The 16,132-nt window shown below is 38.9% G+C and overlaps 5 protein-coding genes across 9 annotated transcripts in view; 3 read left to right on the top strand and 2 right to left on the bottom strand.

Moving 5' to 3' along the window:
• LOC137744129 (protein RTF1 homolog) overlaps positions 1-1,003 on the top strand; it is a 7,563-nt gene extending 6,560 nt beyond the window's left edge. The window contains exon 3 of the mRNA XM_088680872.1: positions 1-1,003. This exon is cut by the window's left edge and continues 425 nt beyond it. Within this exon, the coding sequence (XP_088536998.1) occupies positions 1-882 (882 nt within the window). The 3' untranslated portion in view covers positions 883-1,003.
• A 361-nt stretch (positions 1,004-1,364) lies between these two features.
• Positions 1,365-5,199, bottom strand: LOC137745443 (alkaline/neutral invertase A, mitochondrial-like). Of its 3 annotated transcripts, none has more exons than XM_088681240.1 (7): positions 5,017-5,197; positions 4,055-4,821; positions 3,545-3,704; positions 3,161-3,372; positions 2,337-2,830; positions 2,186-2,234; positions 1,365-2,000 (listed from the first exon to the last, which is right to left on the bottom strand). In XM_088681240.1, exons 1-7 carry the CDS (start codon positions 5,135-5,137, stop codon positions 1,674-1,676), a joined length of 2,130 nt encoding a protein of 709 aa, XP_088537366.1. In that variant the 5' UTR covers positions 5,138-5,197; the 3' UTR covers positions 1,365-1,673. The 3 variants fall into 3 exon arrangements, with proteins under 3 accessions (XP_088537366.1, XP_068341508.2, XP_088537368.1); XM_088681242.1 differs by having other exon boundaries at positions 1,939-2,078; positions 5,017-5,199; XM_068485407.2 differs by lacking the exon at positions 5,017-5,197 and having other exon boundaries at positions 4,055-4,991.
• Positions 5,200-6,350: 1,151 nt separating this feature from the next.
• LOC137745191 (psbP domain-containing protein 1, chloroplastic) lies at positions 6,351-8,285 on the top strand. Of its 2 annotated transcripts, none has more exons than XM_068485098.2 (4): positions 6,351-6,545; positions 7,177-7,329; positions 7,426-7,863; positions 7,932-8,285. In XM_068485098.2, exons 1-4 carry the CDS (start codon positions 6,438-6,440, stop codon positions 8,151-8,153), a joined length of 921 nt encoding a protein of 306 aa, XP_068341199.2. In that variant the 5' UTR covers positions 6,351-6,437; the 3' UTR covers positions 8,154-8,285. The 2 variants fall into 2 exon arrangements, with proteins under 2 accessions (XP_068341199.2, XP_088537370.1); XM_088681244.1 differs by having other exon boundaries at positions 6,366-6,545; positions 7,156-7,329.
• Positions 8,228-11,276, bottom strand: LOC137745189 (AP-3 complex subunit mu-like). 2 transcript variants are annotated; one of them, XM_068485096.2, is made up of 8 exons: positions 11,128-11,276; positions 10,912-11,011; positions 10,418-10,528; positions 10,240-10,329; positions 9,676-9,923; positions 9,229-9,438; positions 8,895-9,102; positions 8,228-8,663 (listed from the first exon to the last, which is right to left on the bottom strand). In XM_068485096.2, the coding sequence occupies exons 1-8, from the start codon at positions 11,265-11,267 to the stop codon at positions 8,418-8,420; spliced, it is 1,353 nt and encodes a 450-aa protein (XP_068341197.2). In that variant the 5' UTR covers positions 11,268-11,276; the 3' UTR covers positions 8,228-8,417. The 2 variants fall into 2 exon arrangements, with proteins under 2 accessions (XP_068341197.2, XP_088537369.1); XM_088681243.1 differs by having other exon boundaries at positions 10,926-11,011; positions 11,128-11,260.
• A 121-nt stretch (positions 11,277-11,397) lies between these two features.
• LOC137745190 (chloroplast stem-loop binding protein of 41 kDa b, chloroplastic) lies at positions 11,398-14,674 on the top strand. Its single transcript, XM_068485097.2, has 10 exons — positions 11,398-11,790; positions 11,961-12,098; positions 12,335-12,421; positions 12,514-12,604; positions 12,708-12,762; positions 13,354-13,414; positions 13,610-13,831; positions 13,920-14,036; positions 14,124-14,213; positions 14,337-14,674. Exons 1-10 carry the CDS (start codon positions 11,677-11,679, stop codon positions 14,511-14,513), a joined length of 1,152 nt encoding a protein of 383 aa, XP_068341198.2. The 5' UTR covers positions 11,398-11,676; the 3' UTR covers positions 14,514-14,674.
• The last annotated feature ends 1,458 nt before the right edge of the window (positions 14,675-16,132 follow it).

Consider the following 16,132-nt stretch of genomic DNA (forward strand, 5'->3'; position numbering starts at 1 on the left):
CAAGAGAAGGAGTTTGAACAGTGGCATAAGGAAGTCAAGCGTGCTGGCCAAATGCCAAGCAAACAGGAGGTGGTAGAAAAGAAGGATACCCTTCTGAAATCGAATACATTTGTTTACTCAGCAGCCACTGTGAAGCAAATGTTGCAGGACAAAAAAGCGTCAGCAAGGCCAGTTAACGTTGCAGTTGAGAAGGAACGGTTGAGGAGGCAGTTGGATGCTGCAGAGAGTAAAGGCAACGATGAGGAAGTTGAGAGGATCAAGACAAGGCTCCAGGAATTAGAAGCATCCAGGCAAACTCAGGGGACAGATAGCAAGGCTTTTAGATTAGCTGAAATGAACAGGAAGAACAGGTTCGAGAATTTTATAAATGCTTCGGGGTTGAAACCAAGAAATATGAATCTGAAAGCGGGGGAGGCTGGTTATGATCCATTCTCGAGAAGATGGACTCGCTCGAGAAATTACTATGATGCAAGGCCTGGAGGAGGCGATGAAGCTGCTGAGGCAACAGATGGAATTACCGGTACAGGCAGCAACGGGGAAAAGGCAAATGTAACAGGAGAGCTTGGTATGCAAGCAACAGAGGCAGCATTGGAAGCAGCAGCCGGTGCAGGGAAGTTGGTTGATACAAGTGCTCCTGTGGACAAAGGGACAGAATCATATATGCTGCACAACTTCGAGCTGCCAATCTCGTTGGCTCCACTTCAGAAGTACGGTGGACCTCAGGGTGCTGGGATCGCGTATATGGAGAGAAGACAAAGGATCGAAGCAACAGTCGGGCGTCGAGTGCTGGATGACGGGAGGAGGCATGCCTCGGCCTTGACTATTAAGGACTATATGAGACGACAGGAGATGCACCACGCTCACCCTGACCGTGATTCGTAAGTTCTGCTTGTCTAGACTGGGGGAGGTAGCGTCTGTGGGGTTGGACTTGTTATTGTTCTGGACAAAATTGTTGTACATATCATTTTAGGGCTGGTGGTAATCTTAATTAGTTCACTCTTCATCCCTAATTAGATTGTATAGTCCTATGAAAGAATGATAATTAGATTATCAAAGAAAACCATTTATAGATCCGAATGTATTTTAACGATTCAGACGTTTATCGTTTAGAGCATCATTCATAGATCATTCTTATAAAAAATTAGACAAATTCAAAACCATTAAGATAATTATTTGTAGTGAAGAAAATTGACGAATACAGTTTCAGATTTGGAGATTTTAATAGACGTAAATTTTTAAGAGAAAACCTAAAAGATAGATGTTCATACTATTAAAATACATTATGAAATGAACTTCGTAAACAATGTGTAAAAAAAAGTGAAGCACGGATTCATCTTAAAATGGAAAAGAAATACAGGTAGAAATATCAACAATAAGCAACCAAAAGGTGTTCTTAAGATGCACGGTCGTGTAACTGTTATACAAGTACACCTGTGGTAATTGTTATTAAGTACATATTTCTCACTGTAAATGTGTTCCGATCATCTTAACCGATTAATCGGTTGACGAAACAAATAATGTGGAAAAAAAAAGAAAAAAAAAAAACAAAAACCCTTCATGATACATGTTGAATCGAAGTACTCTTCGCTATCCAACTTTTCCTTACCCTATCCTAAATGTGTTACTGTACAGTACAAAGGCCAAACTTGTTGCCCTTGAAAGAATGGGACTCGTTATACAAGAATCTGAGACTTAGCGGCACCTCTGGAGCATTTTTTCCGGCCACTCTTGCTAAGTACGCAAACACAGATCTCAAGAAGCTCGTAATCCTCGTCCCAGAATAGCAAGGCTGCCTTCTCTGGATTCTCCAACAGCATTTTAGTTGTAAGGAACCCGGCAATGGTCCATGTTTGGTGAAGCCGCGATTGCTTTCCAATAAACTTCCCTGTTCTTGTATCATAGTACTCGGGCCAGCGGTCAGATCGAAGCCTCTTCTCAGCCAATGCAGCTGCTTTCTGAGCTAGTTCGATTCTGCCCATCTTGATGCATGCCAATGTGAACTGAAATAGGATAGAAAAAACATTTTCGACGGAAAACCAAGATCAAAACACTCAACATAAACTGCAACAGCTTCCGACCTAATAACAGAGGAGGCCGATGGTAGTATCATGACAAATAATTCCATAAAATGTCATAATTTCTTGAGCATACACAAAATATTTAGTGTTACTGAAGCAACGCTCACCTGCCACAGAAGCGTCGGCCAGGATCCACCATTATGATATGACCAAGGGCTGTAGGAGTCAAGACAAACATACTTCAGTGAGCAACTGATCATGAACAAGTTAGATGCTAGAACAAGACAACCAGCAAATATAAACGAGCGGCTAGCTCACGTATTCTTTGGGTCGCTGCCAGTGATTATACGCCATTCTTCAAACTCCAAGGCAGGGTAGGATATCTTAAGTGGCATATGCCCCACAAGATCATCCCATTTGGCTTCAATCAAATTCAATACAGCATCATTTTGCTTCGGAGTACCCAATGAAGAAACAATGGACCAAAGATTTCCAAGAGTGAAAAACCTGAAGTCCATGTGGGCTGGTTGTAGATTGCCAATAAAATACCCGCCTTCTTCGGGAATCCAGTCCATTAACCATAGAGGAATTTGGTCAGGGTAGATATTGAACTTGTTGGTGGCCTCCGTAGAGTACTCTTCTGTCTTATACCGATATATCTCATTGATCTTTTTCATATCCACCCAGTAATATTCTCTGATGTGGAATGACAAAGCGCTGAGTCTGTTGTTGATGGCCCTTACCAAATTCTTGGATCCATCATTTACACCAAGCATCTCACGCGAGCATCGAAGAGCTGAGTAAAATAAGGCCTGAAAAATCATATTCAGCATAATGATATTAGCTAAACATGAGGTAACATAAACAAACTTTGAAATGAAGCGTTAAAATTCATAACACAAGGGTACAATAAGAATAAAAACGACCATATAAAAACTGGTGTGTATCATACAAAAGGGCACGATCAGGACACAGCCGAATATTCTTAAAAAGTCTAGTTTCAACAGTTTTCAAAATTCATGTTCAAGAAGGTTACACTTACAGTAATAAAACAAACAAAGTAGCCTCTTTGTAGAATACAGAAAGGATATAAAGTGATGAATAAAACCTTAAGAAATATTCAAAGTAGCCTCGTAACTCACTTGGATCTCAAGGGGATGGCCATGGATACCCATCCGGCGGTCTATCATGCAGGAGCCATCGGTGACTAAAAGGGATGGAAACATATCAAAACCATCAGTTAAGCACAAGTTCAGAATCATTTTCAAGCCTGTTTGAACATCCACCCTCTCCTGTAATCCATAGTCACCAGTTATCTTTCCGTAAGCCCTCAACAGAATAATCCACCATAATCCTGACAGAGAAGTTACACAACCAACAAACCATTATCCATTAGATGCCATAACTTAGGAAGATCATTTTAAAAAAAAAAAAAAAATTGCTTTTAAGAAAAGTTACTAAATGCCTATCAACCTCCAATAACACCTGGATGACAACAACAGCCGACTGTGTTATAATCTACTTACCAGAATCTACGGGTGCAACACGTCCAATAGCTGATTCACCAAAATCTGGATCTAAGACTTCTTCAATCTTATTTCCATCAAGAGGTACAGTTCTAACTTTAAAACTTGCAGGCATCAATCCCTGTCCTGGGCTGTAGCAATCAACAGTTTTCTCCCAACTCTACAACAGAAGAAACATATGATCAGGAGTTCCAGAAGCCTACATCAGTTCAAGCTACATTACACAAAAACGCGGTCAACATGAAAATTTAGTCAAGCTTTGCCAAAACCAATGGAATTTTTGCTTTGGAAGAAAGAAAAAGGAATCGTGCCAATTCTGGAACTCCAAAATCAGCAATGTTTAAATGACGTAGAAAGGGAATTCTGATTATTTGAAAACTTGTTTATTGATAAACTGTAGAAAAAGTGAGGTTTCAAACTTTCCATTCCTGATATCATGTATTCAAAAACGAAAAGGCGGAACAATTAATGCTCGAAAAGAAAGGAACCAAGATAAGTGCACACCATTACCTGCAATTGCAATGTATGAAGAAGGAAGTTCCTCACAATCTCCCCTTCTCCCTTAAGCAAGAAAGCAAGCGCCGAAGGAACAAAATCACGGATAAAGACCTGATCATAATTTAGCAGTTGCTTGTCACCAGGTTCATTTGCAGCCACAGTCCCCACGGGATTCCCACAATACATCACAATTGAATCCCTCAATAGCCTCCACGCCTCCTTCTCAATATCCGAATACTCTCTCTCTGGACTCACAACCGTAGCTTCATTCAAACTTTCCGATTTCTTTTCATCACCAACTTCTATTCTCGATTCTTCCTCTCCCACAATGTTCTCATCCTTATCAATCCTCTCCACCAAAGGCTTCACATTTATACCACCCTGAACATATATCCTCTCGAAGTTGTTGTCATTCACACTGGTCTCAATCGATGTTGAAAGGTTCCGAAACCTGGATGCCAAACTAGCAATAACAGAAATACCTCTACTAGTTGTGCCAATGCCAGCACTATAAGACCTAGAAGACCTAGATATAACCCCAGATTGGCCAAAACTCCAACTGGGAACCTTAGAGGCTTTCCGGGCATCATCGAAAACGCCTCCAGAGCCCGAAATACGAAAAGGGTTGGCGTGATATTGGCTGTTTTGCTCAAAATTGACACAAAAACTGGACGAATTTCCAGTCTTTGTCAAACCATGGAGCCATTTTGCAGGCCGTGGAAACCCAAAAAACGCCGAGTTTCGACGTCTATTGAGGATTCTACAGGTGGGTTTCATTGCTGCGTGACAAAGAAGACTCAGGGAATTCATATCAAAGATTTTAAGCCAGATGAATGCTCAGCAAAATCAAATCTTCAAACGATACAAAACATAACATTGGAGCTATATCTATATGCACATACAGATATACAGCTATCCTGATCCTTTGAAGATTGAGATGCAGATTACGGAGTTGGGATTTTCTTCGAACTTACAGAGAGAGAAGACGTTCATCGGCGGAGGAGAGAGAGAGAGAGGTTGGAGCAGAAGAAAATGGTGTTTCTGGATTGCAGGTTGGTTCAGGAAAGTAAACAGGGAAGATAGCTTTTCATGCATGAACGGTGGCGCCTTGGAGACTACGGAAAAAAGGGCTCGCCCGGCAAAGAAATTTGGGAGATTTATTCTTAAACGGGTCTTTAATTACTTAAGCTGCCTAAGATATTTTCATAATTAAGTGCAAAATAATAAACTATTTATTTATGGCTTGTTTGAGATTGTTTTCATAAGAGGCATTTAAACCCGTTTTTCAAAAAGTCAAAATCATAAATGTTTTTAGCTATCAAAAAATACTTTTAATTATTTCAAAATAATTTTAAATAAGTTCATAAAAATAGAATACGAAGAAATTGTGGATGTTGATACTTTCTGCAACAGTGTCAAAGAATCGCGGGCTTCTCCATCTTACACGGCAACTTTAATTAAGTTGGTGGTGTAGGTGGCTAATTTGAATGGATTATATAGATTTGGAGGATGTCTTAGTTAAGATTTTTGTTCTAATTTATCCTACTCTTATTTTAAGATTTGATTTGTGGATGTACTGCTCTCAAGTCATAACATTTTTGCAAGTGTACAGAGACTTTGGACATAAAGAAGGGATAAGTGCTAGTGATGTGTCCAATAATTTTTTTGCTTTTTGTCTTTTAAAAAAAGAATTAGTTAGTTGGTTTCACTACGGTTGTCCTTTTTTTTTGAACTAGGAAGACTCGCTAAGGCATTTCAGCATTCCCCTAACTATCATTGTGTGATTCATTAGCATCAATGAAATGAACCCAAGATATGTCGTGTAGGATACGGGTTTGGAATTCGTCCCCAACTATTAGACTAACCTGTGGTAGTTGTGATGTGTCCAATGATTGTTATCCACTAATTTTCAATGTTTTCATATGCAAATTTTCTTTTGGCCAACCCCAAATCTTATACACCAATAATATCATGCCTAGTTTTATTCAAAATTATTGACATTTCAAACCCGGTATGCATAAGTTTTTTTAAACTCGAGTTTCAAATAGGTGAAAATCGACCAAAGAAAGGAAAACCCTAATGGCGTATTTCGATGAAGGATTACCAAACAGAAATGATATTCACACTCATGTATACTTTTAGCCTTAAAATTGAATAAAGTAAAAGAGAATCGATAGACCAAAAAAATAGAGGTATAATATTCCTTACCAAAACATGATTATGGGTCAAATGGACTTGGAGATATGGTCCATCCTTTGTTGGCCCGTCTTGGTTATAGGGCCTCAAATTCATGTGTTCCCCTTGATTGATAGATAGGCTGTGGATACAACCAACAAAAACCAAGAAAAAGAAAGCAGGAGGAAGATAGTAGATACTGGATAGGGGATACGGAAACATGGCAAGGTTGGTGGTGGTGCTGCAGCAGAGACACCCTTCTCTCTCTCCTCTCCCCTCTTCTCTCTCTCACTTCAATGGCACCAGACTTCACACTCCTCAACTCCAGGTTCTGCTTTCTGCAATTTTTGTTCCAAGTTTCACAATGTTGGGAACCTCAATGGAACTGACTTTCATTATACCTCTACTAGCTTCTGTTGATTTTCCTAGAACATAGAGTAGAATTGCAGATGTAGATAAGGCCAGTTGGCCAGAGGAGCGTGCCGCCTCGTTGCACCCGAGTTAAAGTTCTCCTCCCTCTAAATTAGAGTAGTTTAGAATATCGCTTTGTCGAAAAAACATCAAAGTAGAACTAATATGTCATTTCCATAACGTTAAGATTCATGATGATATACCATATGTAGAAGGTGAATTTAATGGAACTCAACACTTGTCGAAAAAACATCAAAGTAGAACTAATATGTCATTTCCATAACGTTAAGATTCATGATGATATACCATATGTAGAAGGTGAATTTAATGGAACTCCAACACTTGCAGTCGTGAGTTAGGCCAGTTGGCTAGAATACCTTGCCTTCCTCCTTGCACCCAAACTGGAGTCCCTATTTCCGTAAATTAAAGAAGTTTAGAATATCGTCTCGTAAAACAGTCTACTAGCTTTGATAGTTTCCTTCTCTGAGCTTGGATACTAAGTGATGTGCCTTTGTTTTTAACATCAGTACATCATTAATCAATTACAGTACAGGAGAAAGGTTTCACAGCCAAAGGGAACATTACATGTTGCAGCATCAAATGCTAAGGAAATTTGTAAAATGGATGGCAGACTGAAGACACCGATTTCCGAGCACTTTCGAGGCGAATCAGACAGGGGTTCTGTTGAGATTTCTTCAAAGGTATGCTAGGAATCACACATTTGTAAATTTGACATGAAATTTGCAAAAACTTCCACATTGGTTGTGTTCTTACTACATATTTTAATATATAATCAGACTAAAGATTTTGCAGTTCCTAGGAGGAATGCAATGGCCTTAATCTTGTCAGCTTACATCTTCGCCGGAGACAGTTTCCGGAGTGCTGCATTTGCTCAGCAGTCTCTTGTAGGGTTAAGAGAATACATAGATACTTTTGATGGATATTCGTTCAAGTACCCTAAGAACTGGATCCAAGTGAAAGGTGCCGGAGCAGACATATTCTTCAGAGACCCTTACATTCTCGATGAAAATATCTCCGTCGAGTTTTCATCTCCATCATCTTCCAACTACAAGAGCATCAGAGATCTTGGCCCGCCTCAACTAGCCGGAAAGAAAGTGCTTAAGCAGTACCTGACGGAGTTCATGTCTACCAGACTTGGCGTGAGGCGTGAATCGAAAATCCTTTCCACTTCTTCAAGAGTTGCTGATGATGGGAAGCTTTATTATCAAATTGAGGTCAGTTCCATGCATTTTTAGAAGCCTTATTACCATTAAGAAAGTGTGTTTTGACATGAGTTTTCTAGGTGAACATAAAATCATATGCAAACAACAACGAGCTGGCTGTTATGCCGAAGGATCGATTAGTTCGTTTGGAATGGGACAGGCGGTACCTTTCGGTTCTAGGAGTCGAAAACAACCAGTTATACGAGTTGAGATTACAGACACCGGAAAATGTGTTTGTGGAAGAAGAGAGTGATCTTCGCCGGGTTATGGAGTCCTTCAGAGTGAACAAGCTTGCTGTTTAGGTACCGTAAGATTGTACAAAATTTTGTCATCCAAGGTTCCTATTTCTTTGCTTCAAATGCCAATTGCAGTCTAGTTCTGTAAAACACTGTAATTTTCATTTCTTCAGTAACAGAAAAACCGTTACAAATCCATTTCAGCTAAATCGAAGGCACTCTCAGGACCGAGATGCTATGTTACAAAAACAAATTTACAAATTACAAACTGCAGCACATAACTAATCACATTCTGAGTAATTTTCACAAATAGGGATTCATATCGGTGCATTATGACCTGACTTCAAATTCCCCTGCTCGAGTGAGAGCTCGAAAACCCTTATAAGGTGGTTTTGGTAGATTCTTCAAATCCAGTTTATCTATTTGCAAGCCAGAGAGAGCAACACCCATGATCCTAAAACCCACTTGAAATGTCGGAAAAACGTGAAGGTGCTCTAATCCTGTTTCAAGCACTAATGTCCCAGACATTGCAGGGGCTCTGTCATTAGGAATCTTCCCTATCGTCCATGAACATGTCTAACAAAAACAAGAAGAGTTAGTTATATTAAACCCAAAATCCGACCAGGAGAACTACGCATTCTCATCCTTTAAAAACTGCAGAAATTACAACCAGAACAGTGAAGAATAATTGGGAAAAAAATACCTGAACTACCATTTCATCTAAGTACGTATCACAATTGATAATGGAAATTCAAAGCTAGTCATCATGCCAAGGGTACGAGTGATATGGAAATCCTATGTTCGTACCTTGTTAGCAAGAATGTTCACGGTTCCATAATTCGAATTCAGATGAGCTGATAAAATGCAGGGAGGAAGTTGAAATTGTACAGTTATTGAATCAATTGTCTTTCCAGGATCATTTCGTATTCCAACCAACACACTAACACGACATGTCCCGGCATCTGAGGTTAGCTGGGGCTTTACATAGATTGGAGAGCTCTTCAACTTTCTAACCCTGCATAAAAGAAGCATACAATTATTTAGAAAATAAAACAAGGACGGAGATACCAAAATACTGCACATAAGTAAGCTTTGAATTTCCCCCAATTTAAGAACTTAGTGTCCCATTTACACCACTGACCTGTAACTCATCAACTTAAACTGTCCGTCAGGGGGCACGAACGACAGAACTTGATGGGCTTCCCATGAGCGAAATCGAACACATGGATGAAATCTTACATCATCAAGAATAGCAGGGTTTGCAAATGAAATAGTCAAATCAGGGACACCAGAGAGATGGGAGTTTACTTGAACTTCACCATATATCTCACATTTCACCAGGACCCCATCCCTGAGCAGCAACCAGAAATTTTTAAGTACAAAACATTGAGATATAACTCATCCAATTATAACTACAAAATCTGCAAATTTTGTAGAGTAATCATCACCATCCATAACTGATAACGTCTTATAAATTTTAGAGCGGTTAAAGGTAAACACCAATTGACTTGTATAACGTTAAGTGAGATTTGAATCAAATTCTACGAATCAGAACTTTTAATCTTGAAGAAAAGAATAAAAGATAGACCTGTTTATAATTGCATCCATTTCTTCAACAAGATCAACATAAACTTCATTGTTTGCATATTTTGGGTCTGTTGTTCTCCATGGAATGCAAGATGACGTTGAACCCGGAAGTGTGTCGATCATATTGGAACTGTTGCCAGTGACTACACTCAACACCTTGTCTACCATATTTGGTGGAGCAATCATCTCTCTCAGAATATTCGGCTCTGCAGTGAGAGGGAAGCCATTGTCAATCATCTCATCCAGAAGCTGCAAACAGCAGTAAAGATTTTATAAAGTTCAATCGAAGCAAAGAAAACACTAGATGATGACTAATTAGCAGCCAGGTCCAAGTCACTAATCGATTACAGTCACGAAGGTAAAATTTGAACTTGTCCATGTTGTTCTTGAGATTTTAGTTCTACGTTACAAGTGGTTTACAAAACAATCACAGATACGAAGGCAAACGATAGTCCTCACAACAGACACGCATTCTAGAAGAAACGATAATTAAGACACTAGATGATAGCAAAACATTCGCTTATCAAATCACAATAAGCAGCAAAAGTATAACCAAGACAATTACCTCATATACAATGACAAAGTTATCTTTAATCAAGTCTTCATTCAAGCTGCCAAGATAATCTGTCAGGACATCAGCTACCCTGCACAGAAACTACAAGTCAAACGTTAAAGTTCAACCTTGTTCAACGCATACACAATCAAATCATAAAATCTAACACACATTCAGCTATGATATTCACCTCGATGCCCATCAAAGGCGGCATTTCAACTTGGGTACAAGCTAAAAACGTTATCCCCTTGCGAAGAATTTGGAAAAGATAGTGCGTTGGCGAAGCAATTACCGGTTGCAGCTAATAACAAAATCACACATAGGGTGTAAGAAATGGAATGGCAAGCACACAACCAACTACATATCAACTTGACTGTATGCATAAATAAAGTGAAAAGGGAGGGAACCATAAGTTATATACATACACAACTAAAAACTGAAAAGGAACAACAACATACAAGATAATAAACCCAATTTGAAAGATTCATGAAAATCAGATAAAGGTAACGGATACAAATTCTTTTTATTCGGACGATATCCTACTTTAAACTTATCTAACCTACGGTAGGGAGATTCAAATTCGGGGTGCATAGAGAGTATATCCGGTCCTTTCTAGCCAACGTGACTACGCCCATGCCTAAAAATTTACAATTTGGCAAAAAAATAAAAAAATTCATTAGCTACCTTGGGAGAATCACCTTGAGAAATTGTATGCTCCCAGAACCATGTGCATATCGAACGGTCCACACGCTGCCCAGTAAGCTGTTTCTCCAGCATTACCTCACTGAAAAATCCCATAATTTAGCAACAAAAAATTGAAATTTGCTCTTACCTACTAAAATTCGTCAATTAAATATTCAGATCAAATGGGAAAAAAATTTCAATGATTTGGTGACTTACCCAGAATCCGATAGCAGAAATATGCACTGCAACATCTCTTTGTGCAAAAAAAAAAAATACTTAGAAAAAATTCCAAATCCACGAAAGCAAAATCGAAATTTAGAAGCTTTTCTTCTTCGAATCCTTCGTCTTCTAAGCATTCGGATTTTGGAGTTTTTGCAGAGCACAAAAAAGCCCAAAACCCAAAACCTGACCCAACTCAAAAGCCCAAACCCAACTCAGAAATGGGCATTTGGCGCCTTAAGGCGCGAAAGTTTTGACCTTTACGGCGTCGTGTTGGGGAGGTTGAGAGTGGTGGAATGAGAGGCCGAGGAGTGACTGGAGTATGGATATAGGCAAACCGAAAAGGAGGGGTGGTGGGTCATACCCTCTTATCCTGTGACTGAGAGAACGCCAAGAGAAAGTGGAAGAAGACGACGGCGGCATGAAATACTTCAAGAATTTCAGAAAACCCAACACTCAGAGAGAGAGAGAGAGAGAGAGAGAGAGAGAGAGAGGAAGAAGAAGAAGAAGAAGATTGGATACAGACTTGTAGAATATAAAAGAGAAATGGCGAGGTTGGTGGCTGTGCAACCGCAGCAGAGAAACCCATCTTTCTCTCTCCTCCCTCCTTCCTCTCTCTCTGACTTCAATGGCACCAAACTCCTCCACTTCCAACTCCAGGTCCTCTCTCTCTCAAATATGCATTCTTATGATGCTTTTCTTTGATGGGTAGAATCTAAGTTTCCTTTTTGTTGAATCATTTCGACCCATTTGCCGGAAAGTTTATGTTTTTACTTGCATTTCGTTGTTTTCAACTTAGAAGTTAGAACCCCATGTGTTAATTGTTGCAGTGTAAAAGAAGGGCATCGCAGCCAAGAGGAGGGGCATTGCAAGTTTCAGCATCGAGTGCAAAGAAGATTCTTATAATGGGAGGAACCCGATTCATCGGCGTCTTCTTGTCAAGACTCCTTGTTAAAAACGGTCATCAGGTATCCTTTTTCTCTTTCTAAATTTCGAAAATCTCGATTTTCTCATCATTTTCATACTATGATTTTGCTTTGATCATTATGAGTTTAGTGTAACTGTCACACCACCACGTGGAATTAGGAGTCTCATCATGGAATTAGTAAGAACGTGTGAATTAGTAATGTTACGTTGCAATGTAACAGTCACACTTTTTCTTTTGATACATTGATAAGTTATGACATTGAGTTTACTTTGGCAGGTGACTCTGTTTACCAGAGGAAAAGCACCCATTACTCAGCAGTTGCCAGGAGAATCTGATGCGGATTACACAGATTTCGCTTCAAAGGTATATAATAGTGTTGCTAAGGCTTTGAAGGTCCATTATTTACTTCTAATGCTTTCTCAGATTTTCATTTTCTAGTGATCGTGTTTTGCTAGATTTTGCACTTGAAAGGGGACAGAAAGGACTATGACTTTGTGAAATCCAGTCTTTCAGCTGAAGGCTATGATGTTGTTTACGATATAAATGGTGCGCATAGTCTTCACATTTAGCCTATGCAATTTGAATTTGCCGCACTAGAATAAAGTTAGCTTACAGTTCTGCTTCATAATCCGTACTTGGAAATTTTCAGGACGAGAGGCAGAAGAAGTTGTGCCGATAATTGAGGGACTACCGAAGTTAGAACAGTAAGAACAGCCTACTGATGAATTTGCTTATCTTCTTAGTAAAGCAGCTGACATTATTTCACCTTTATCAGCCTATCAGGTCATTTTCTCCTGGATATGGTTTGAGATTAGGAGTCTTCGAAGTAGAAGTAAACAAAACAATACTATCATAAGATATCTGATCTAAATACTTTAGAATATGGCAGATTTTAAAATTCGTCTTTATGTCATAAAATCAAGTACCGTTGACTGCAGCTTGCCATTTTATTATCCCAGGCTATAATAAACCTGGTTTTTGTTAAATATGTTGTAAATGAGGAAAAGCAGCTGACGTTATTCAGGTGTACAAAAGACCAATGGGAATACCGTAGTAGAGATGTGATTGTGAGTAAAAATGGAAGCAAAGAATCAATCATGACCTGGAATGATCAACTTGTATGGTGCAAGCCAATGCTTATAGTTCGTTTGAAAACATTCTAAGACTTAATCGAACACTAACATGGTAGACCTAATGTTTTATGCAAAAATTATTTAAAATTGCACTTATTTCCAATTTTCCACATTATATAGTGGAAATTTTTGGAAGGTCTAAGAATTCCGCTGAATTCTCAGGTACATATACTGCTCTTCAGCCGGTGTCTATCTCAAATCTGATCAGCTACCTCACTTTGAGGTATGTTTGATGTTACAAATGGCTTACTTTTCATTCTTTTGGTCCTACTCTTGTACTGTGATTCAAATCACTCTTGTCATGGCATTGTGGAAATTCGAGCTTAACTTGTTTTTCCTCTATATTACCTTTTTTATCATTTCTATTTCATTCTACTTGTCTTTCAATAATTCTAAACTTGATGAATCCTGGTGGTAGATCGATGCAGTTGATCCAAAGAGCAGGCACAAGGGAAAGCTCGAGACAGAGAGCTTGCTCAAATCAAAGGGTGTTAACTGGACTTCAATAAGGCCAGTCTACATCTATGGACCATTGAACTATAACCCTGTTGAAGAGTGGTTCTTCCACCGGTTGAAAGCTGGCCGCCCAATCCCAGTTCCGAACTCAGGGATACAAATTACACAGCTTGGTCATGTCAAGGTTAGTGAAGTGTCAGTCATAATGTACTTCTTTAGATTTCTATATTGCAGTATATAAGGGCAATTTTCTATGTGAATTCGTTTTGCAGGACTTAGCGACAGCCTTCATTAAGGTTCTTGGTAACGAGAAGGCCAGCAAACAAGTATTCAACATCTCGGGAGACAAATATGTCACCTTTGATGGACTAGCAAAAGCATGCGCAAAGGTAATTGCTTGCTGAGAAGTTCCTAGATAGACAAATATTCATAATCTTCTCAAACTAGAGTTTATCATATGTTTTCACTTTTGTAAGGCTGCTGGTTTTCCTGAGCCTGAGATCATTCATTACAACCCTAAAGAGTTCGATTTTGGCAAGAAGAAGGCCTTTCCATTCCGTGACCAGGTAAATATGGTCTTAGAGACGTTTTAAGAATTCAACGAGAAGCTAAAGAAAACTTATGCTTTTACTTTCATGAAGCCGGAACCTGATTAACCAACTTCGATTGTGTTTTTTCATTTGATGCAGCATTTCTTTGCATCGATCGACAAAGCAAAGAGTGTACTCGGATGGAAACCCGAATATGACCTGGTGGAAGGTCTTGCGGACTCGTACAACCTAGACTTTGGGAGAGGAACATTCAGGAAAGCAGCTGATTTCTCAACAGATGACATCATTCTTGGCAAAAGTCTTGTCCTCAGCTAAATCTCCAAACTCTGGTCGCTCCCTTTGATTTGTATCCTCCATTTTTATCAATAATTTCAGGATCAAGAGGAAATCAAGTTAATTTTTTTCTCTGATGTTGCTGTTGCATTTTCAAATGTATTTAATTAGAAGACAAGTAAATATATTTCGTTAGTATTTTAGTCCAATGTCCAAAAACATGTTATTTGAAAATTAAACTCTGGGACTAATCTCACGTTTAATCTGCTCCAATTGTGGTAAAGGACATCAATATATTTCTCTGTACAAAAGAAATTCAACAATCAAAGATGAACAAGTTCAAGCAAATCAAACAGTCAGATTCAACAACGATACTGAAGCAAAGTAAAGGCCGCAAGAAGAGAGAAACTAACATGTCACGGCTATATGTTACCTCTCTCTAATCTCGAATCCTCAATCTCTTTCTTCACTAGAACAAAAAAAATGCCAAGATTCTTCCACACTCAGCCCGCATATTCTTTCTGTGACACATGCAAATATGGGCAGTCTTGTAGAAATATTTTGGGCTATTTTTGGTGTGAAAGTATTTTCAATTTTGAGCCTACCTAAACCACAGTCCAACGACTTGATTGCCAAAGCCTTTTTTTTTTTTTTTTTTTTTTCCTCTTGTATTTTAGAGTTTTGGTTAGTCACAAAAGAATGGAATCTTGAACCTATCATGCTCTGGACTTCAATCTTTTGATGCTTTGCTGATGTGAAAAGAGTGCAATAAGCTTGATGTTGATTTTTTTGATGTATCATGTCTTGGTCTAGTCAATACATGCGACATAGATCTTTAGTGAAACACAATGATGGATGAGAAACTGCATGTACTTCAAATATGCTCAAGAAGAGTTCTGAACCATATTTCCTATGTGTGGCGTAGTGAGGTGTGGTGAGCTATGGAACAATTCGAAGATTTCACAACTAAGGTCTATTTCATGGATTGCAGTATCCCTAATGGTAAAGACATAACCATTTGGAAACGTGCCTTGTGTGGGTTTGATAAGTAACCTTTGTGAGCATAACAAACAAGACATGCCTCATTCAGAAAATAGAGGGTTAGATACTTGGATCCGCTCGTGATATGTATTAATAAGCTCAAATCCGTAGAACCTTTAGGGTAATAAAAATATGTTGTTAATGCCAATTCAGTGGCTGCATGTAGGCGTAGTGTTGTATCTTGCCAAACGATCAACAATGAAGGAAATGTCCTGTCTAATGCAATCAGTACAGTAAAACAAAGCTCAAAGTTGAACTTAGATATGATAGTACTTTAGGCAGCGGTTTGTAGTGTCATGGATGCACAGAGGTGTCAGCAACGATTATCTAGGCCGGATTTTGAGACAGGGGTTCAAAATTCCAATGAGATTCAACCAGAATCTCATGAAACGTTTATAGATTCGAATGGAAACTCACTCTGGGTCATCGGAGTTGAGTATCACCTCGGGAATGATGTCTACATATATAGGAGGCCTTTTACCAAATGGAGAGAGAGGATGCGGCAGAGAGAGATGGAGAAGGCTTGAGGAATTAAATGTCTTATTCTTGATGTTTTGTGCATTTATTGATAGTAAACATGATAGGATAATTTGCCTTGCAAGTGATACAATTATAAAGGA

The sequence above is a fragment of the Pyrus communis genome, chromosome 12 (assembly GCF_041283825.1).
Source record: "Pyrus communis isolate YQ-2024b chromosome 12, ASM4128382v1, whole genome shotgun sequence".
NCBI classification, from domain to species: domain Eukaryota; kingdom Viridiplantae; phylum Streptophyta; class Magnoliopsida; order Rosales; family Rosaceae; genus Pyrus; species Pyrus communis.